The 24265-nt window shown below is 44.6% G+C and overlaps 1 protein-coding gene across 1 annotated transcript in view; it reads right to left on the minus strand.

Annotated features, from left to right (window-relative positions):
* Nucleotides 1–1081: 1081 nt before the first annotated feature.
* The window catches only part of LOC145392003 (cytochrome P450 2L1-like), a 185876-nt gene continuing 162692 nt past the window's right edge, over nt 1082–24265 (minus strand). The window contains exons 9-10 of the mRNA XM_080266490.1: nt 10411–10555; nt 1082–1286 (exon numbers count right to left, since the gene is read on the minus strand). Of these exons, the coding sequence (XP_080122616.1) occupies nt 1102–1286; nt 10411–10555 (330 nt within the window). The 3' untranslated portion in view covers nt 1082–1101. The remainder of the gene's footprint in view (nt 1287–10410; nt 10556–24265) is intronic.

Here is a 24265-nt window from a genome sequence, read left to right on the forward strand (position 1 = left end):
TATTTGGGAGGGGGGGAGTCCTCTCCCTCCCATTCAACAATGGCATGGTTGATGGGTCCCCCAAAGAGTTGTACAGGCGACGTGCTCGCTTGACACCAGGTATGTTGTGTAGGACTGTAACAGAACAGTCAGTTGCCAGGTGTTTGACTATGTATTCCGGCAGCTTTCCCCTTCGAATTAGGGCACCATGGAGTACATATTTGATGCCCAAAAGCCCCTCAGTTGTTAGGATCTGGATGAGATCAGGATAATTACTGTCAACGTAGATGTTAGGAGGTGCTGGATACATAAGGCGAACAGCCTCAGGGTTTCCAGTAATGACGTGGTGGGTGGATGCATGCTGGCACCAGACACCATGGACAGCAGGTGTGCATGTGGAGGGGAATGCCAGGTGCACATATTAATCTCATGGTATGACAGGAGGGAGCCAGGGCTGGAGATGGGGGTATGAGGCCACAGGAGGGGTGCTGGTGGTGAGGGTACAGGCAGGGTTATCAGGGCTGTAGGGGTATGAATTTATGGTGGAGAGTCATTCTGGGTGGTTGGCACTTGGCACCGGGATGTTGGGGTCAGAGACCGCCAGTTCAGCATGCCCCCTTGTTAGGAAGCATGAGGCACGGCATCATCATCATCACCACAAGCGCCATCGAGCCTGATGCGTTTAATTGTTCCAGTAGTAGGTTCGTTGGATGCAGCAGGATCACTAACAGCCGGGGCTGAAGTGCTGGGGACATCAGTGTCTGGCAGGAAGTGTATGCAATGGCGTACAACAGTCGGGGGGGTAGCACTGGGTGTAGTAGCAGTTTGTGTTGTGATTCTGTGGGGGCTGGCACCTGCTTTAGTTTGGCTTTGCGCTGCCCCTTACTCATAACCCTAACCTTGCGGGTATTAATGTTATTATTACTGACAACGAGAAGGAAGAATAGCCCAGAATGCTACACTAATGCCTGGGGCAGGGGGCACACACGTCTGCACGCCACCGAGGCATGGCTAGGACTGTAAATGAAGGCAATATCTAACCTGCCATGAATCTCTTAGACTAAAGAAAACTGTTAGTACCAAGAATACATATGCATTTCGTCCTCTGGTTAAATAAGTTAATCATCCGCGGACCGTGATCAAAACGTCCTGGGTGATTGGAGAGTGGAAGACAGGCAAGGCTGGGTCGGGGTTGGAGTTGATGGTCTTGCCTGGCGGGGAGCTGAAGCTGACGCTCTGGAAGATCACCGAGACAAAGATGAAGAGCTCCATTCGTGCCAGACCCTCGCCCAGGCAGTTGCGCTTCCCTGTAACAGAGTGCAAATGTTGATCCCTTCAATATCGGGAGGTCTTTTGATGTTTATTGTTGTACCTATATATCTTTCTATTCCTAGACGCCTGAATCCCACAAGAAGTGGCCACAAAAAAATTGCCTACATGTCGCCCTGTCTCCCACCATTTCACTGCTCTCCCCCCAGCTTGCGCTCCCCTCACTCATATCTCTCCACTCCATCCCTCCATCTCATCATCTGCCTCCCCCTTCCTCTACCCCTCTCCACCTCACACACATACAATCGTCAAGTTAGTCTCCCACTCTCCATCCTCTCCACATGTTCAAACCACCTCAATGTTTTTCTCCTAACGCTTTCTACCACATCCACACCCACGCCACAATGCTCATTCACTTCGTCATTTGTCAGTGTGTCTCTCTGTGTAACTGCACATGCTCCTCTCACATAACTCATTTCCACTGCCATCATTCTTGTGTTCTTCCAGCAAGGTCCAAGCTCCACATCCATGCGTTACAGCTGGTATCACAGTACTATCATTTAGCGACTTTTTTACTTCCTTGCCCATTTCTTATCACTGCTTTCAAAGAACCAGCAACCTTTCTTCCTTGAAGTACACTTTCAAGAACTTCATTTTCCAAATTTCCATCCTTACTCATCACACTACCCAAGTACTTAAAAGCACTCACATTTTCCACTTCCTAGTCATCCATTTTCAATGTCTTTATTTCTCTCGACGACCATAACTTCGGTCTTCCCTATATTCACCTTTAGATTCCGTTTTTTACACACTCTTCCAAACTCACTCACCACGCCCTGCAGTTCCCATTCGTCTTCACATAACAATACATTAGCATGTGCAAACAACAAAACAGGCAGTTTTCAACTGCTGCCCTCTCTCATTAGGGCCGCTTCAACATCCACTGCTCTATCTTTTATCTTTAAACGGTTTCACTTATACTTGGAAAATCTCTCATGCTGAGCAGAACAGTGAATGCCGTAGTTAACCCTTACGGTTGGAAAAGTTTCTCTTTGGCTGAATAAACTCTCAGTAAATAGTAACAATAAAATTGAAAACAAGCCACTGGACTGAAGGATTAATTCGTGAGAAACTAGAGTAAGTCTGTTTGCCGACAATGATCCATTACCATTTTTTTTTTTTTAATGCGAGGAAGAAGGAACCAAAGGCCATGAGCCTGCAGTAACAGTTCCCTCCAAGAGAAAAACAAAATACGATAGAGAGCCAAATTCAAGATCCGTTCATTTCGAGATGCCTGAACACACTGCGTTTGAAAGACTGGAGATCATAGGCAGCAGGAAATACAGACAGAGGGAGACAGTTCCAGAGCTGACCTGTTGCATAAATGAAAGACTGGGAGTAACGGTTAACTCTTGCATTAGAGAGTTGGACAGAAAAGAGATGAGAGTTTGCTGCTAGACGGGTGCTACGCGCCCGTCGTAGAGGTGGAGGAATGCAAGCAGACAGTTCAGAGGAGCAGTGACCATTAAAGTAGCGATAGAAAAGAGATAAAGATGCAACAGTGCGGCGAAGAGACAGAGGTTGAAGGGAGTCAGTAAGAGGAAGAGAGTTAATGAGTCAAAAAGCCTTTGACTCCACCATATTGAGAAGAGCTGAATGTGGGGAGCCTCCCCACACATGAGAGTTGTACTCCACACAGGGGCGGATAAAACCCCTGTATAGAGCCAACAATTGTGCAGGGGTAAAGAAAGAGTGGAGTCGGCCCAGCACACCCAATCTCTTGAAAGCAGATTTTACAAGAGATGTAATATGATCTTTCCAAGATAAGTCCCGAGTAAATGAAACCCCAAGCATGTTCAAGGATGATGCAGGATTAAGCTGAATATTATTAAACATTAGTGGGTATACCTGTGGAAGATTTTGTCGGGTTGATAGGTGTAAGAACTGAGTCTTAGATGCATTAAAAACAACTATATTATTTTTACCCCAGTCAGAGATACGAGCCAAGTCAGACATTAGGTGTGCCATAGCCTCATCCCTTGTTTGCTGAAGTAACTGTTGAGATGGGCGTTGCGGGAACCAAATGGAAAGGTGAAGGGTGGAGTCATCAGCGTATGAGTGGATAGGGTTAGATGTACAGCTTAGAAGAACATTGATGAATAAAAGGAAGAGAGTTTGTGATAGGACAGAGCCCTGAGGAACACCACTGTTGATAGATCTAGGAGAAGAACGATGGCCGTCTACAACAGCGGCTATAGAACGACCAGAAAGGAAGCTAGCGATGAAGGCACAGATAGAAGGATAGAAACCGTAGGAGGGCAGTTTGGAAATTAAAGATTTATGCCAGACTCGATCGAAAGCCTTTGATATGTCAAGTGCAATGGCAAAGCTTTCGCCAAAGTCCCGAAAGGAGGATGAACCTTGGACACCCTTAGGTTGAGTCACTACCATTATCCTGATGTGTGTGTGTAAACTAGTATGACGAACAAGTGCCCAGCTACCATGATGCAGCTTCTACGAGACGTGGTGTGTGTGTGTGTGTGTGTGTGTGTGTGTGTGTGTGTGTGTGTGTGTGTGTGTGTGTGTGTGTGTGTGTGTGTGTGTGTGTGTGTGTGTGTGTGTGTGTGTGTGTGTGTGTGTGTGTGTGTGTGTGTGTGTGTGCCTAGAACTCTGCACATCAACAGACTGGAGCTTTAGCAAGGTCTGTACCATGGGCCTCTAGGTGTACTGTAGTAAAACATTTGGTAGCAGGACTACGAAGATTAAGCATACTGTACACAGGCTGCACTGTGTGGTACGGTAAATGGGGGAGGAAAGTTGGGGTACCTTGGTCTTTAGATATAAATTGAATTCAGCTTCACTGTTTCAATGAATGCGTAATAGTGCATTCCTAGTGACGAGCTAGTTGATGAGATACATCGTCTATAGACGTTGTGTGCTAGGAGAGGCGGACCGGAGAAGTTGTATGGGAACCTACTCTAGCTCCAAGAAAACTCTTAACGAATTCTTTGCGTTTACCACAGACCTGTTTCTCCCCAGCAAAACTTGGGGTACCCTAGTCACTGACAAATATTTAGAATTATTAGAACGTATGAGTTTTGGTATATGAAGATGACAGGTGCTGTTATCGGGACAACAGAGTTTATAGTAACAAGCACAAGAAGACTGTGCAGCCATACTTCACAGCAGGTGACTCAGTGAAACCTACAGGCTTACAGCAAACCTAAGTAATACCATAGGTAGCCCTTATATATATATATATATATATATATATATATATATATATATATATATATATATATATATATATATATATATATATATATATATATATATATATATATATATATATATATATATATATATATATATATATATATATATATATATATATATATATATATATATATATATATATATATATATATATATATATATATATATATATATATATATATATATATATATATATATATATATATATATATATATATATATATATATATATATATATATATATATATATATATATATATATATATATTTATGTATATGGAGCCTCTGTGGTAAAGTGTGCGTTTTCGTACACTGAAGAACGAGGGTTCGCGCCCAGCCAGGGTAATAAACTTTGGGAGCATTCTTCTGGCCACGTGTGTTGGCAGACATCAGGGGTGCTGTGGTTGAACCAGTGTCGCATACTATAAAGTATGCTTGCACTCAGTCGGCTTGCGCGGTCCGATTACACTTGGTTCACAGACTACACATACATCCAAAGCCACTCCAACACTACAGTTACGTTTACAAGCACTTCTCACCCTACATACAATCTCTACCAGATAGCCTAAGCCACCTGGTAGACATACATTGGCTGTATCGTCTCCGCTTCGGTTGGGATAGGCCGGTCCCGCAGCGGACACTCAAACACATACATATATATATATATATATATATATATATATATATATATATATATATATATATATATATATATATATATATATATATGTGTGTGTGTGTGTGTGTGTGTGTGTAAACCATTGATAGCCTCTAAATCTGTTAGAACATGGTCCTGATCCTGATCATCATATCACCAGTATCATCACCATCATCACCATCATCATCATCAGCCTAGAAAAAAGACTGCATCTAAACGTCTTCCAGCAAGCTCCGGAGTGGGAGAATGGGACTGATTTTCATCTCTCTCTCTCTCTCACGAGCTACTCTAATTGTTTAGCATACCGAAGGCAGTAAAGAGAAGGAGAGGGGAGGGAATTAGATTCGTAAGAACTGAATAGCTTCACATTCAGCACAGGCCTATTGTGTGCATAGAACTGCACAGCTAATGCTTCCTTATATTTAACGTAAATGGTTTGACCTACTAGCATTGCGTAGTGAGTTAACTTTCTGTCTAGAAGCAAAGAGATCAGTAAATTAATATATAGATATCCTATTATTATTACCTTGAATACGAATATATCTGTTTCCATGATGGCATACTGATGAAATGTGTACAATATTCTATGACATATTAGTCACCATCTTGCCTAGAATATTCGTACTTCAGGCACAAAATGCCTCGAGGCATTTCCTCGTAACATGTATTGTTTGACGTACATTAAGAGGCTAGACTCCCTACGAGAAATACCTTGGCTGTAGAGTAGACGTCCTTTATTCTTCACAACGTAGCAAGGTCGTACGCAATATTTCCTCTTATTAACATCATACCTGCGACTGTATTTAACCCCCTGAATCTGATGACGTACTTTTAGTTTTATTTTTCTGAGACCAGATGGTCTTATTCATTTCCTGTGAGACTTCCGGAACAGCAGGAGATTCATATAGCCGTAATTAATGTCTTAATTGTTACAGAGCTTTTAAAATTTACATAAAATTCCTTAGAGCTAGATTCATCATAATACAAAAAGGACGTCATTGCAGTGACGTGGTTAAAATCTTACAATGTATGTGAATGGAAACAGCACAATACTGTACAAAAATATTAGTTTACATCTTGTCCACAATACACTATGATTTAATTAATATGCTTCATAGTTATTGGTGTAAGATAAACTGTGCATAAAAATCTATAATTCATTTGAGAACTATCTCATTGACGGGCAAGTATCAGTTTCTTCCTTCTCGGTTATGGATGAAGAATCAGTTATCGTAAGCAAACTTTTCTCTTATCACTATCTATCTTTTGCCAGACGCTTAAAGCCCGTAAGGGGTGGCAACAAACAAATTGCCTCTACGTCGCCCTGTCCAACGCGATTTCACTGCCCTGCTCCCAGCTCGCACTCCCCTCTGTCATATACCTCTCCACTCCGTCCCTCCACTTCACCCCTGACCTCCCCCTCCCTCTCCCCCCTGCATCTCACTCGCATATATTCTCCTTGTTAGTCTTTCCTCTCCATCCTCTCCGCATGACCAAACTACCTCACTGTATTTCTCCTAACGCTGTCTACGACATCTACATCCACACCACAATGCTCCTTCACTTCCTCCATTTGTCAATCTGTCTCTCCATGTAACTCCACATGCTTCTCTCAAATAACTCATTTCCACTGCTCTAACTCTTGATTTGTGACCTTCCAACAAGGTCCAAGCTTCACTTCCATACGTTAAACCCAAGACTTTGAAGTGTAATTAAGCATACTTTAAACTTGGTATCAAAATACTGCCATGCAGTGACTTTTTTGCTTTAATGTTCACTTCCCTGTTCCTTATCACTGCTTTCAAAGAACCATCAACCTTTCTTCCATGTTTTACCCTTTCAATCACTTCACCCTCTAAACTTCCATCTTTTGTCACCACACTACCCAAGTACTTAAATGCACTCACATTTTCCATTTCCTTCTTATCCGGCCTCACAGTACTTTCAGTGGCTTCATTTCTTTCCAAGGCCATAACTTTACTCTTCCCTACATTCACCTTTAGATTTCGTTCCTTACACACTCTCCCAAACTCAGTCACCAAGCCATGCAGTTCCTCTCCGTCTTCACTTAACATTAAATACAGTATTATCTGCAAACAACAGTACAGGGAGTTTCCAAACACTGCCCTCCCTCATTAGGGTCACTCCAACATCCACTGCTTTACCTTGTACCTCTTTTATATCCCCATCCATATACTGAATGAACAACCAAGGGAACATGACACATCCCTGTGTCAACCCAATCCTCAAATAGAAAAATTCGCTCAGTTCATGATCCATACGCACTGCAGCCTTAGCCCCCTCAGACATGCCCTTCACGGCATTCAACAGCTTCCCATTTAGTCCACATATTTTTAATAATTTCCACATTCCTTGTCTATCCACCCTGTTATATGCATTCTCCAGATCCATGAAGGCCGCATACAGCTTCTTTCCCTTCTTTAGAAACTTTTCAACTATAGACCTAAGAATGAATATCTGATCTACACAACCTCTTCACTTTCTAAAACCTCCCTGTTCACCCCCAAATATTTCCTTTATGATTTCCCTAACTTTATCAAGATGTATCCTACTGTATACTTTTCCTATTACACTAAGAAGGCAAATGCCCCTATGATCACTACACACTTTTTCCCTTTTTCCTTTGTATAGGGGAATGATTATACCTGACTTCTAATCCTTCGGAACTCTACCTTCCTCCCTGGCCAATCTGCATATCTTTCATATCCAAATTAACTATTTCTGTCCATCATGCTTCAGCATTTCACCACACACTCAATCAGTTCCTGGGGCTTTCCCCATTTTGACTTTCTTCATTACTTCCACTGCTTCCATCATACTGATTTCTTCCTCTTTTCTCACCCCACACTTTCTCCCAGTCAATCTCCAGCCACTTACACTTGCATTACTTTCATTCTCTGCGTCCAACAATTCCTTAAATTATTCTCGCCATCTGCTCACTTTTTCACCCTTCTCCATTAACATTATACCATTTTCATCTTTCACTTCCCGACTTAGTTCACTACCTCCCTCCCCAAGACTCTTTACCTCTTTCCAAAACATTTTCTTACTTTCTCTCTGTTTTACACTCAAATTTCTTCCAAATTCCTCATCCACTCTCGTTTTACTCATTCTTACTAATCTTTTCACCTCTCTCTTCCTCTGTACATATAACTCTCTCTTCCATCTCTCTACATCCTACACACCCCTGTTCTTCATCCACTCACTATATGCTTTCTTTCTTTTGCGGCACAGCCTGTCTTCACCTCTTCATTCCACCATGCTGTTTCTTTCACCCCCTTTCGCTTTCTCTCCACCCCACACACCACTTCACATGCTTCACAAGTTTCTTCTTTGAATATCTTGAACATACTTTCCACGTCCCCCATCTGCTCAAGATCATATTTACCCAATCGGTTCTTCACTTCTCTTCTATTCTGCCTTTTTTCCATCCTCTGCAACCTTTCTACCCTCCTTGTATGGACTACTACCTCCTGGCCTTCCCTTCTCCTACTCCTCCATTTCACTTGAACTTTGACTTTCACCACCACCATGTGGTGGCCAGAAAGTTCATCCCCCCAATCTCTGTATGTTCTTGCATCCATTACACACCTCATTCTATCATACACACACACACACATAATCATTCATTGCCTTCCGTTCATTCAGTTCACCACCCACCCTTCTCATCCCTTGCCACTTATACCTGTGGATCATTTTGTGTCTAAAGAGGATATTGGCTATCACTAGCCCCCTCCCTGTACAAATGTATACTAGTGCACTGCCATTCTCATCCACTTCTGCAGGCACATCCCACTCACCAACTTCTCCAATTACCTATTTTTCCATTCATATCTCCAAGCAAAAACACTCTATCATTCCTTTCAGACTTTTCCATGCACGCTTCGACATTTGTCCAAAATTGCTCTTTCATTCTACTTGAACGAACCTGCACTGGCGCATGCACACAAACAATCACCTACATTTGCAATCCAAGTTTCAGTTTTACTCACACAATCCTTGAGCTGACGGATCCATACTCTCTTATATTTTTCTTCCATCTCTTGCACACAGCAATACAAACGCTGTATATTAATACATTAAAGTTGTTCCTGTGGTAAATGGATAAAAATAGCACAGCAGTTTACCAATATTACTTTCCATTACTGTGTACTGTAGCAACTTCATGCTCAGAAGACACTCCGTCAGTGTGCACGGTCAGGTGTACAGGGTGTACGCAAAATGTTGGAGCTGGTTCCATTTGAGATAAAATTGTTACAAAAGTACACGCTTTTATTGTTAACCGGTCTTGTGTGTGAGAGTTTACCATATCCTTTGTCTGTTAAAATAAAAAGTATATAAGTTTCACACAACCACCTTATAACCGTTAAATAGATAATGTCACAAGGTGCATGTCAGTCGTACTCCCTTGCAGTGCATACGAGTATATCTCTCAGTTATAATGATGCCACAATATGAAGCACATCGTTAAGCTTGGTAGATATAAAATAAATCTATTCCTTATGTGAAAAGCAATTTTATTGATACATATGACAACGACTACCTTCGGAAAATCTGATACGTGCTTCGTACCACAACTTTTTGAGGAAATAAAAATGGAATAAGAGGAAACTGAGGAATGTGCCTGACACTTTTTGCTTGCAGTTAATAATCACTACGTTGCTAGAGAAGAATGCAGTGACATTGTGGCGCTGATAAGACCGAACGGCTTCAGTGTCTGGTTAAACAAATGTTCCTCAACGCCATCCCTAAAAAGAGGGTAGTGTTGGACTGCAGGTGAATGGCACCTTCTGCCTGCAGTCCATTTCCAGATGAGCCTGAGGCAACATCTACAACAACAACGACAACACAAACGTAGGCTATTTCATCAATTGCAGTAATTGCACTCAGCTGTGGACTAAGTATTAATACATTTCTTTTTCGCACCAGGGTTTTCATGTGACGTCATCGTTGCTGTGAGACGCCCAGTGTGGGTGAATGTGATTGTCAGATGTGACACAATATTTCGTTAGCGGCTATTAAGCGGGTATACGAAAATTTTAATTCTTTTGATGAATTGTCTATAAACTATAGCCATTTCTCTCTTTGAAAACAGATGTTACTATAACTGTACATAGTTTGCTGGCAGTAGTATCTGAGCATAAGGCATCTCAAATAGTGTACGCCCTGCATATAAAAAGCCAGACTACACGCGAGTATTGTCCTACCAACGCTAAAGGGCAGAAACCCTTCCTTCTTGGTAGTAAAGCGTCCCTCCTCGTCCAGCCAACGCTCCGGCTTGAACTGTTGGGGGTCCTTCCAGTAGCGGGGATCATTGTGGATGGACACGATCACAGGACTGATGATGCTGCCCTAGAAAGACAGACATACAATAATGGATAAATATGGAGACCGGCTGATAGACAGTCTGTAAGTCAGCAATACGTCTCACAAAGTTTACATATAAACATCTTTAATATATTGTAAATGTGTACACAATTTTTTTTCGTAATTTTTTTTCAAAGCTTTGATCATACAGTGTCGCATATTTAATAGAATCAGCGTTAGCCTGTAATAAAATAGTTTTATAACACAGTGTTAGTTTCTTATAAATAAAGGCTGATACATGATGTGAAATCAGTATTTATTACCAAATGTGGATCGATTAACTATTGTGCTATAAACGAATATGATCAGCCGTTGAAATAGTGTAAGTTATTATTACAAATAATATACAAACAGTGATTATTTGTCCAGGATTTTATGTAATATTAAAAAAAGAAATAAGATTATGATACCCTACTGGAAATGCCTAAAAAAAAAAAAAATCACAACGAACACCCACAGAAGGTTAAGTAATAGCTTTAAAACACATACAGGAAAATGCTGGCATCAGTCCTGCCACGATATCCTAAAATGCAAGTGAATTTCTAAAAAGAAGTATTCGGTGTTACATCATTTTTATTAGTACCATTCCTGTCAGCAACAAAACAAAGATTGTTGTATTCCGTTGCTGATAGAAAAATAATTTACTTTAATGTTGTTGCAGATATATTGTTCATTCATTCATTCATTGCCAGGCGCCATGTATCCCAGACGGGGTGGCCAAGGGCTTAGAGTTAATTGTTTTACAGGGATGGGCACTAATCCTCCACCAACCCCACTTGACACGTAGGGATGCCAACAGCATCTGGTGTTCCCAAGCGGTCACCCATCCAAGTACTAACCAGACCCAACGTTTAAATCATACATTCTGACAAAGATTGAAACTGAACTATCGAGTCTTGCAAACATTCAGCCCAAGTTGTCAGGAACACGACATCATGTGCATAACCACTAATAATGCAAGGCTGTAGTCTATGTCTACACCTTTGTTTTCATGTAGATTAGTTCTTGTGGTAGCCTATATCATTAATCTTATAATCGGAGAAACTCTAGTATTCTGTTCCAGCTGATGGCAAATGACTTTAGACAGCTGTTTTGAAGTCACAGGAGCATGTTATCGCTGTGACAACGCTAGTATAACATTCTTGCTAAAGACACGTACTTTTATTAGGCTGAGAGTGAATCGTTGGTGCCCTAGACTATAAATGTATAAAGAAAAAAGTAGTGGTGATAACAGACTATCCTATCCCATTCCAGGTTGATAATGCACATAAATACTCGTACTTAAAGAATTGAATTTCATGTCTTTAATAACAATACTTTTTTTTTTTTTGAAATTCCAAAAGTAAATACTTTCACTGGATGTATAAATGATTACCAGTCAAATACTTAAATTTACTCGAATTTAGAGAGACTGAGCGACAGGTCGGCATATACTGTATATATATATATATATATATATATATATATATATATATATATATATATATATATATATATATATATATATATATATATATATATATGGTGATTCACGAGTTTTTCCGGAAACTCTGGGAAATGCAAGCTTATGCAGTTCTAGGCATAAAATACTCTATAAGTATAGGTGTTCAATGTAATGGTTCGCAAGTGGGGAAATTTTCAAATCTGACAGACATGCGAGCGGGAGGCGGACGGACTGGAGGCGACTTTGCTGTGTTGCCACGTTACTCAGTTTCCTTTTAAATTGTTCCTTTTACACGTTGTTCTCATTCTGAATTAAAACTATTCTTTCATTAATCGTCAGGTATGTAATTGTACTACATAGTAAAGTATGTCACTTTAAAGTAATAAATAAATCTACTACATGGCATACCAGTGATACGAGATGATGTACACCCAGTGCTCCCACTTTTAGGGAATTATCCCCAGATTTGGAACTTTTGAGGAATTTAGGGAATAATCTGGGGATTTTGCAAAATTTAGAGAATTCTAAGGATTTTTTTTTTAAACACCAGGGATAAAATACGGAATATGTCCATATGCACTTAAACCGCACTGGTGCCAGTATAAAATACTACACTCAAACATTTAATATCTCACCTAACCAGTCAACCGTCCAGCGCCTACGTAGAAGGCACTCACTGGCTGACAGAACTCCACTCCTCAATTTGAAATCTTTCCCAGTGAAAACGCAGGAGTCACAATGGATCTGCTGTCAGCGGTGATTTGCCTTAGGCTCATTTGCACTGAGTGTCCTCAGCTGAGCAGCTCGGCCTCATTGTCAGTGTTGTATAATGTGTGTGGGTCACGTGGTAAATGAGCTTAGCGTCTTTTCATTTTTTCATGATATTCTAAGGTCCAAGTAATAATGTTGAAATATAGCATAGTGTCCCCGGGAGTGCTCAATCCCCCACACCAGAGCTTCAGCGTAGTGCCCCCCGAAATTCACCGACACCCTCACAAGGACCCCACGGAGGAGCAGCAGGAGCACACCGAGACTCGGCGCGACAACGGCACAAGCCAGCCCAGGCCATAAACCCCTATGACCCGGAGCCACCCCGCCGTTGCCATAGCAGGAATCAAGCACTACCTTCCGGGCGAGGTTCCACCAAACCATCTCGGGGTGGAGCTGTCTGTCCGGCTCCGATCAGCGCCCCTCAGGAGTTGGCCTGTAGCCACTTCCGCCTTCTACAGGAGTGTACCAGTAGCCTCTCCGAAGGTGTCTTCCCTCTTGGGATGGCCTGTAGCCGCCCGCCCCTCATAAAGGAATCGGTCCTACACCGACCTGAGGGTAATCAGGAGACGGCTGGTAGCCGCTCCCGCCTTCATCAAAAGGTGTCCTTTCAGAGACGGCCGGTAGCCACTCCACACCCCCTCCTGAAGGAGACGGTCTGTAGCCACTCCCACCTTCGTCAGATGGCCGGTAGTCGCTCCGAAGGCATTGCCCCCGAGTCGGCCTGTAGCCGCTCCGCACTCCTCCTGCAGGAGTCGGCCTGTAGCCGCTCCCACCTTCGTCAGACGGCCGGTAGCCGCTCTGAAGGTGTTGCCCCCGAGTCGTCCTGTAGCCGCTCGTCATACCAGCAGAAGGAGACAGCCTGTAATCACTCCCACCTTTGTCAGACAGCCGGTAGCCACTCTGATGGTGTTGCCCTCGAGTCGGCCTGTAGCCGCTCCCCACCCTTCCTGCAGGAGTCAGCCTGTTGCTGCTCCCACCTTCATCAGATGGCCGGCAGCCGCTCCGAAGGTGTCCTGAGGTGCGCTGGTTCCTATTCCATCTCTCAGGCCACGGTCAGTAGCTGGGCCTCGGCCCCTTATGGTAACGCCCCTGGGAAGCCATAGCCAGTAGCCGGGCCCCACGGCTGGAAACAGTCGAGAGCAGTCCTGCCACCCCAGTGTGAGACGAGTGTCCTGTCCCCTGACGCAGTGGACATGGGCGAGTACGAGAGAGGCCCTATCGCCTCCCCCGGCCTCTGCTCCCTACACCTGGCCCTGGAGAAAACCCACCTGACGGACCCTGACGCAGACCGGTGCCGCAGCCTCTCCCTGATGGCGCCACCTGACTCTGGGGGCCGCAGCCCTCGGGAACTCCAGGCCCTTCCCAGAACTCCTGGGCGGGACCTCCCTACGCCCCGACGATGGAGGATCTCCACATCCGGCCGAGACCTGGCCGCAAGGTTGAGGGAGTTGTTCGGCCCCAGTCCTGAGGGCCATACTCCTGTTCCCAGCCCAGAGAAATTGGGCCCCTTCACCACCTGCAGCCCCGGACGAGAGAAGACGCCCCTGCGCGCCATATCGTGCCCTATCGGCACACCCTCCCTTGGCGGTGCCCCTGCCCCGGCCGAGCTGTCGCCGGCGTGTCTCCCTGTCGCAACCGCCCCCAGTAACTTGTGAGACAGTGACTTTGCCCTAAGTACAGTGGAACAGTGACAAGGTGATAGTGTACTCTCTTAGCACCAGGCCAAGTGTTTACGTGACCTGGAAATGAAGGCCTAATATACAAACGGGCAGAATAGTGAGCAATCCCTGTGAAACCCAAGGGATAGTGCATAAGACTCATGTACGACTCCCTCCACATTATCCTCCGTGTAACAACAAAGCCGTGGAACTCATATTAGTAATTTATCTAAACGTCCCTTGCTCCTAAAAAATAATAAATCGAACACGCTATCAATACCCTCCACTTCATATTACTATAAACATAACTATACCCCAGTGCCTTATATCCTCCCTTAGTGAGCTTTACCTTAAACTCTCCTTCCCCCCCCCCCACACGCGCCACCACCTTGGATCGTATTGTAATAATTAACAAATAACCCTTTGCCCTTGGAAAGTATAAAGTGAACGTGCTATCATCAGCCTCTGCCTCATACTACCATAAATACAATTAGACCTTATACCCTCCCCTAGCGAGCCCTGTCGCTCACCCTTCCACGTGCACCGGGACCCTGGACTATACTAATCCTGTGCACTATGCTTTCAGTGTTACCCCACGTACTTACCACTGTAGTATCCTGCGAGATACTGAGAATCTAGTTATAAGAGTTTGTAATTGACCAAATATTGTGCTGTACCATCTGCTGTTGTCCCTTGTCTGACTAAGTAATACACGTGTAAAGGTTATTGCCTGGAGTTTTTGTGCCCTGCCTCTCTCTTATTTGTCCTAAGCCCCGGTCTCGAAAGAGGACCCGCTTCACGTTAGGTGTTCTAGGAGCGAGAAGTCGCGCCTTAAACACTTAGCATTACAAATGTAGTGCTGGTCTCAGTTAATGTTGAAGTCATGAATGATAAAGATGCAAAAAGTGACAAGAATATGAATAATGACTTGTCTGTGTATAATATACATGGTGGAGAAGATTGATATGGATCAGGCACAGAAGTTGGAACCTCTGCTAATTTTCAGACAGTAGACTGTAGAGTAAGGAGTTTGGGCCCATGTGTTTTTAATATTATTAGTAAGTTAATAGTCAAGCTAAGAACAGTGTGGAACAATCGTTTTATTCATTAAACCAGCTTAGGAGATATTCTTTCATGATAGTGTGCAGGGAAAAGAGAATTAGCCTAATATAATTTTTGACAAAAGAGTAAACGAATATTAGAATTTTTCAGTAGGCTGCTGAAACTGAACGTCACTCGACAGCCATAATCACTGAGTACTTGGCCTAGGCACTGTGTAGAAGTGAAGTGAAACCTTTTCCAGCATTATGCAATGAAGAATTTGTTGAAAATTATTTGGGGAATTTTGACCAAATCTAGGGAAATCTAAGCAGCTGTCTAGGGAAATATGGCAACGGTAAAGTGGGAGCACTGGAGGTTTCTCAGAGCTCGGACTGTCAGTTCCCGCCAAGTGCTAGGCGAGTGTGGCAGGCCGGTTAATTAAAGGGACAGTTTCACCCACATTTCGCTACAACGCCGTTCAATTTTACAAACGTGGAGTATGCAGATATGATTTTTATCTATGGGGTCTGCAATGGCAACGCAGAAGCATCAGCAAGAGAATACAGACGGAAACATCCAAACAGAAGGAGCCCAGATGCAAATGTGTTTTACCACGTCTATCAGTATCTCCAGGACAAAGGTTGTTTTCCTGGAGTTGGAGCCACAGCTGAATGCATGGAGAAGCAAGATGAAGTACAACGCATAGTAGGAGTGGTACATCGCAGCCCTAGCATCAGTACAAGAAGAATATCTCATCCCGACAGTGTTTCACAAGCGAAGGTACGGAGAACATTAAAGAGGGAATGTCTGTACCCATATCACATACAACAAGTGCAGCATCTACAACCCGGGGATTCTGCTCAATGACTGGATTTCCGTACTTGGCTAGCAGATCATCCTCAGCTGAGCAAGTACATTTTATACACTGATGAAGCCATGGATCACGTAATACTCGTAATGCACATTTGTGGTCAAAAGAAAATCCCAAGGAAACAGTTGAATGGAACTTTCAACACCGATTTTCGGTTAATATGTGGTGCAGTATGATTGACAACCAGATGATTGGACCTCATATCATTGAAGGGAGGCTTACAGGAGATGTCTACGTTAATTTTCTCATAAATGAACTTCCCATGTTACTTGAAGATGTGCCTCTGAAGACACGGTGACGTATCATTTTTCAACAAGATGGGGCGCCTCCACACTACAGCAGACAAGTGCCTCGCCACGGCCTCTCGTCGGTCCACTCACACACTGCGATACTTACCTGACGATTATTGAAAGAAGAGTTTAATTTAGAATGAGAACTTGAGTAACTTGGCAACAGCAAGGTCGCCGCCAGCCCGACGGCCTCCCGCTCACATGTGTGTCAGATCTGACAATTTCCCAATTTGTAAACCATTAAATTAAACACCTATACTTATAGAGTATTTTATGCTTAGAACTGCATAAGCTTGCATTTCCCAGAGTTTCCGGAAAAACCCGTGAATCACCGTGTGTGTGTGTATATATATATATATATATATATATATATATATATACCATCTGATCAGTCATTTGAGTGTCCACTGCAGGATCGGCCTGTCCCTATCGAAGTGGGGACGATACAGCCAATGTATCTCTAGCACAGTGGCTTAGGCTGTCTGGTAGAGATTGTATGTAGGGTAAGAAGTGTTTCTAAGTGTAATTATGGTGTTGTAGTAGCTTTCGATATGTGCGTAGTCTACGAGTATGAACCAAGTGTAATCGGTCAGCGCAAGCCGACTGTGTGCAAGCATACTTTATAGTATGTGACACTGGTTCAGACACAGCACCCCTGATGTTCGCCAAGCAGTACGTGGCCAGAAGAACGCTCCCAAAGTTTATTACCCTGGCGGGGAGCGAACCCTCGTTCTTCAGTGTACGAAAACGCACACTTTACCACTGTACCACAGAGGTTCCATATATATATTGTTACGCTGTCCGCCTTTCCGTTCCCACGGATGCAGCCGTTACAGCTGGGCTAGGGGGATTATGCAGTATGTATCCGTGTCATTCGCGGAGTTTATATTAGCGAGTGTTACAAGTTCTTTTGTTTCTTTCGTTCCTGCCACTGAGGGCAATTTTATTTCATACCATGCTGAGAATGCATTTGATTATTTTGATTGTCTTATGTGAGCTACCAGTATATTTAATGATGTTTTGCTTGCATTAGAAGTACCAATTTATTGTAGAGAGAGAGGGGCACGAATTTAAGTTCTTATTAATTAATTTGATTATGCGTTCGCGCTTGGCCGTGCACGAGCCTTGATCAGAGTCAGTATCTTCCCAGCTAGCTTCCGTATCGTGCGTGTGCACACTCTCTCTCTCCCCAGTCATTTTTATGCCGAGCTGGCGTTTTCATTTAAGTTTATTTTTATTCTTTTGTTGCTGACTGAGGGAAGTAGTTATTTTATTTTGTTTTTGTAACCGTGTTGTCTTTGGAGGGCCAGTTTGGCTCACCGTGGTCTTCTCGCTGCCTTTGTTAACGTTCCCAACACACGTACATACACACTCTCACACCCTAACCCCTACACAGTTAATCCCATCTCTTTGCTCAAGGCTAGTGAGAACCATCGTGAGCTATTAACTGCGTTCCCCCTTGGACACGGGTTAAGTAGAAAGTCGTCACCACCGGGAGTAAGTGGGAGGTGTTCCTGTATACTGTCTCGGGCGGTATTACTTCCGGTAGTGACGATAGTAGGCTAGATCTATAGGTAGGCTGTTCCGTTTTATTACCAAAGTACAGAGTGTTGCGTTCTTAAATAAGTACTTTTCCGTTGCGCAGTTTTTTCTCTAGTTTGCGGAGTGTCAGTGCCGGGGTCTGTGTTATTTTTGCAACGCAGTGGAGGCCGATCATCTAAGGCTGACTTGTTGTCTTTTTTGTAATAGCCCCGGACTGGCGCAAACCGTAACAGTGGCGACCTCGCCAGGATATCCTAACAGTGCCTTCTTCTTGCTAGGATATCGTTACCTTGGCGTTCTCTGTGCTTTGAGGTGAAGTTGATGTGTGTGTAGTTTCTCAGTCAGCATTAGTATTTCATTATTTAGTACTGCCATTGATTTGTCGCCATGGAGTCACGCGTGTCTACACCAGATCGCGTACGTGCTGAGTCACCTGTGGATATGGAACAACGAGAGGCACATAGCAAAGGTACTCCCCGTGTGAGCCCTGAGTTTGACTATGGTGCTGAAATGCCTCGTTTCGCTACCCCACTATTACCATCTATGATGCCGCCGAGAGCCAGTTTAGAGCAGTTCCCCCAGGGATGTCTGGTGCTTTCCCTGGAGTTGTTCATTCCACTCCCATATACCCTGGAGCCTTGTCACCGGAGGCTCAGTTGCAGTTGGAGTTGAAAAAGATGGAGATGGAAATGCAGCGTGCAAAAGAAGAGAGGGAAATGCAGCGTGAAAAAGAAGAGAGGGAGATGCAGCGTGCCAGAGAGAAAGAAGAGAGGGAGATGGAGATGCAGCGTGAAAAAATGCGATTTGAGCTGGAGAAGACTCGCTTGGAGCTGACTGCTAATAGACCAACTTCAGATACCCAAACCTCAGGCCGTGCAGAGGATAGGGAGAGTTGGTTCTCAAGGAGTCTAAAATTAGTGCCAGCATTTGATGAGTTGAAGGTGACAGAATGGTTTGTCAGGTTTGAGAAGAAGGCTAGGGAGTTTCAGTGGCCAAGGCAGCGCTGGGTGGGGTTGGTATCTAATGTGCTGAAGGGAAAAGCTTTGGAAGTGTATAATAGGTTGAGCCCTGAGGATGTAGATGATTATGATGAATTTAAAACAGCCATCCTGAAGGCATATGAACTTAGACCAGAGGCTTATCGGTTGTTGTTCCGTGGTGCTCGGAAAAGGCCTGCTGACACCTATATGGCCTACGCTAGGTATCTGGAGGAGAGGTTAGACGAGTGGTTGCTGAGTGAGAGCGCCACTTCGTATAACGAGGTGCGTGAACTGCTTTTGATGGAACATTTTACCAACATGGCTGACAAAGAAATTGGTGTTAAAATTAGGGAGAAGAGATTTAAGACCGTGAAGGAAGCAGCGACGTGGGCTGATGACCGGGTGTTTGCCTTGCGGAGTATGGGGGTCAAGTATGCTAATTTTCAGTATTCCAGGGAGAGGACTGTGAGTGGCCCTGCCTGGGATAAATCTCCCGTGAATCAGTCCAAGGGAAGTTCAGAGGAGAAAAAGAATTCAGGGAGAAAGAGCCCTGTATCCAGTTCGAAGCTAGTTTGTTACTTTTGCAAACAGAGTGGGCACATCAACCCTAACTGCCCTAAGTGGAAGGCCTCCCAAAATGCCAAACCAGTGGCACTAATTGTAGGTTCGAGTCAGGTGAACGAGAGGAGTTGGGAGAGTGGTAACGGTGAGGGAGAAGTCTGTGGAAAGCTGGAGTGCAGCCGGCTGTGCTCGCTGCCAGCTCAGGCTGAAAAGGTTACCCAACATGCTACGCCACCTCCGGATGAACTGCCTCAGAAATCGTCCCTAGACTGGTGTAAACCTTTTATATGTCACGGCACAGTGAAAATTCATGGGATCAGTTATCCAGTTACTGTGGCTCGTGATACCTGTGCACAACAGTCTGTGTGCAGAAACGTGACTGGAGGGCCTGTAAACTCAGGGAAGTATGTGCTGTGTAGAGGCATGAACTCAGATGAATACTATGATTATGTTCATGTGGAACTCGATTGCCCCATTGTTCAGGCTGCAGCTCAAGTAGCTGTTGCTGATGTAATGCCAGTAGAGGGGATTGATTTTCTGCTGGGGAACGACCTGGCTGGGGGAAAGTATTTCCATCTATTCCCCACCAGTTGTTGTGGCAGAGAAGTGTTTTGACGCCCCAGAAATTGGTATTGAAGTTGATGCAGAAGTGGAAGCCATGTTCCCGGTCTGTGCAATTACACGATCTATGGCACAGGTTGCAGCCCGGGAGGAAGAACTGGTGAAGTCACAGGTTCTTGGGGTCGACTGTGGTGAGGCAGGGCCACCAATGGAGGAACCTAGTGAGCAGAGTGTTGCTGTGGTGGGTGAGGAGAGTGGGAATGCGTGCATGGGTGCCGCCCCACTTCCCACTCAGGACACTAGAGGTGGTGCTGAGTATGTCTGTGTGGAGACTGAACCCAGCCCACCGACTGAATTAGAATTTCAGGACGCTGGGGTCGACTGCGGGGATGCAGGACCACCGTCAAACGCGCCTGAGGAACAGAGTGTCACTGTTGAGGGTAGAGGTGATGATGTCAGTGTGGAGTCTGACATTCCTACCCCTATCGAGTGTACTAGAGGTGACGCTGAGATTGATCGCCCTTCGCAATCCAGTGTCCCGACCAGTCCCTTATCTCAGTCCTCAGTAGAGCTGGCGGGTGTTGGGCCAGCAGAATTGAGGGTGAAGCAACAGGAGGATGTAACATTAAAGCCCTTGTTTGCTCGAGTAGGGGAAGAAAGAAGTATGGAGTGTGGTAAGGAGGAGTTCCTGATTAAAGATAATGTTTTACATCGCCGATGGACGCCCACTGGCGCCACGGTAGATGGAGGAGTGAGTGAGTTAGTGCAGGTGGCGGTGCCTGTGCAGTATAGGGTGCCGTTAATACAGTTAGCACATGAGGGACCGTTAGCCGGTCACTTGGGAAACAGAAAGACAGTGCAGCGCTTAAGGTATAACTTTTGGTGGCCAAGTATGCCGGGACAAGTTGCTGCGTACATCAAGAGCTGTCACACGTGTCAGATAGTGGGCAAGCCAAATCAAGTTCTTCCTGTGGCCCCTTTGACTCCCATTCCTGCAGTTGAACCTCCGTTTACCCGGGTAATCATTGATATTGTGGGCCCTTTACCTCCTACTTCTGCTGGAAACAAGTATTTGTTAACCATAATGGATGTTACAACGCGATACCCAGAGGCTATACCAATCAGAAGCATGCAGGCGAAGTCAGTAGTCAAGCAACTTATCCTGTTCTTTACTCATTTTGGCCTGCCCAAGGAGTTGCAGTCAGACCGTGGAGTAAATTTTACATCTAATTTGTTTAAGCAGACAATGACAGAGTTGGGCATCAAACACATTTTGTCCAGTGCCTACCATCCGCAGTCACAAGGTGCCCTGGAGAGGCATCATCAGACCTTAAAGACCATGCTGCGCACCTTCTGCTATGATAGTGGAAAGGATTGGGACCTAGCGGTACCCTTTGTTATGTTTGCAGTGAGAGAGGTACCAACTGAGTCGTTAGGGTTTTCACCCAATGAGTTAGTGTTTGGGCACAGAGTTCGTGGTCCCTTGGATGTGGTGCGAGAGGCCTGGAGTAACAACAAATCTGGCAACCAGGAATCCGTGCTTGACTATGTCTGCCGCACTCGGGAGAGACTGCATTGCGCTTTAGAGCTTGCCCGTGACAATCTAATCGGGGCTCAAGCGAAAATGAAGGCTCATTACGATAAGAAGGTCAGAAGTCGTGAGTTTAAGCAAGGAGATGAAGTTTTGGCACTGCTGCCCATGCAAGGAAAACCTCTGGCAGCTAGATTTAGTGGTCCTTATATTGTGAAGAAGAGAGTTGGGGAACTTGACTATCTAATTGTTACCCCAGATAGGCGGAAGAGTACTCAGTTGTGCCACATTAATATGTTGAAGCCATACTACCGCCCAGTTGATTCTCATTGTGGGATGACTGCTGATGTCTCTCACCTGGGATGTGAAGGACGGGGAAAGGAGGACGTGGCATCAAGGGAACGTGCTGTGGAGGGAGCCGTTGGTGCCGGTGATGTGAGTGGTGGACCAGGGTTACAGCCACAGTTCCTGGAAGGTGACTTTGGAGTGGACGTTGAGGGAACCAAGGATAAGAACGCTCCTGTAGTTTTGGTGGTTGGTAGTGAGTTGGAGGAGCAGGAGGAAGTGTTTAGTCGTGGTGAGATGTTACCAGCTGACCTATGGGAGGGCAATGGTTATGCAGCTCTGGTGGAGAAATTGCGACACCTTGATCCAGTAAAGCGAGAAGAGCTGTGCAACAGATTATGGAAACATCCGAAAGTTTTTGGAGATTCACCGGGATTGACAACTTGGGCTACTCATGACATTGACGTTGGGGATAGTAAGCCTGTAAAATTAGCTCCCTACCGCATCAACCCTATCAGACAGAAAGCTCTCGATAATGAGATCAAGTATATGTTGGACCATGGATTGATCAAGAGGAGTTTCAGTGAGTGGAGTTCACCAGTTACCTTGCAGCCGAAGCCAGATGGGAAGGTTAGGTTGTGTGTGGACTTCCGGAAAGTTAACTCACTGTCTAAGACCGATGCTTATCCCTTGCCTCGGGTCGATGACTCCGTGGACAAGGTGGGAAATGCCACTTACATCACCAAACTTGACTTAGTAAAAGGATACTGGCAGGTCCCGCTGACGGAATGGGCTAAACAAGTGGCTAGCTTTGTTGTCAGTGGTGCAGTATATCAGTGCCAGGTGATGCCTTATGGATTGAAGAATGCTCCAGCCACTTTCCAGAGGCTTATGGATAAAGTGGTGGATGGCATACCTAATTGTGTCGTTTACATCGATGATGTCATTGTGTATGACACCAAGTGGGAGGAGCACCTTGATCATGTGGAAATGCTCATTAAGCGGTTGGAGGAGGCTGGCTTAGTAGTCAACTTGGACAAGTGCGAGTTCGTATGTGCTAAGGTCCAGTACCTTGGATTTGTTGTGGGACATGGGCAAGTGGCTCCACCTCGGGCTAAGGTGGATGCCATTTCCAACTTTGCAGCACCCCAGTGTCGCCGTGCCCTCCAGCGATTTTTGGGCATGATCGGCTATTACCGAAGATTTATTGGGAATTACTCCACAGTGCTTGCCCTCTTACTGACTTTATTGCGCAAGGATAAGAAGTGGCAGTGGACAGCCGAGTGTGAGCAAGCTTTTATTACGGTTAAGTCTCTGCTGTGCCACCACCCTATATTGCGTGCACCAGATTTTGACAAACCTTTTGTGCTGGCAGTTGATGCTAGCCGAGTAGGGGTAGGAGCAGTGTTGATGCAGCCAGATGAGGGTCAGGTTGAACATCCCATATCATACTTCTCAAAGAAGTTTAATAGAGCCCAGAAGAACTATTCCGTCATAGAGCAGGAGTTATTAGCGATTATCCTGGCCCTACAACACTTTGCTGTCTACCTGCCCCCTTTTGGCCCTGTGATCAAGATTTATTCAGACCATCATCCCCTGCAGTTTTTGAACAAGTTTAAATTCAAGAATCAGCGTTTGACCCGCTGGAGTTTGCTTTTGCAGGAGTACAATTTAGAAGTTAGGCATATTAAGGGGACTGATAACGTAATTGCTGATTGTTTATCCAGGGAGGGGTCAGGGTCTTGATTCGAAAATTTTGATCCAGGGCTCAAAATTTTCCCTTGGGGAAGGGCGTGTTACGCTGTCCGCCTTTCCGTTCCCACGGATGCAGCCGTTACAGCTGGGCTAGGGGGATTATGCAGTATGTATCCGTGTCATTCGCGGAGTTTATATTAGCGAGTGTTACAAGTTCTTTTGTTTCTTTCGTTCCTGCCACTGAGGGCAATTTTATTTCATACCATGCTGAGAATGCATTTGATTATTTTGATTGTCTTATGTGAGCTACCAGTATATTTAATGATGTTTTGCTTGCATTAGAAGTACCAATTTATTGTAGAGAGAGAGGGGCACGAATTTAAGTTCTTATTAATTAATTTGATTATGCGTTCGCGCTTGGCCGTGCACGAGCCTTGATCAGAGTCAGTATCTTCCCAGCTAGCT

The sequence above is a fragment of the Coenobita brevimanus genome, chromosome 2 (genome assembly GCF_032717465.1).
Source record: "Coenobita brevimanus isolate Jiangsu-jjx chromosome 2, ASM3271746v2, whole genome shotgun sequence".
Lineage (NCBI taxonomy): Eukaryota > Metazoa > Arthropoda > Malacostraca > Decapoda > Coenobitidae > Coenobita > Coenobita brevimanus.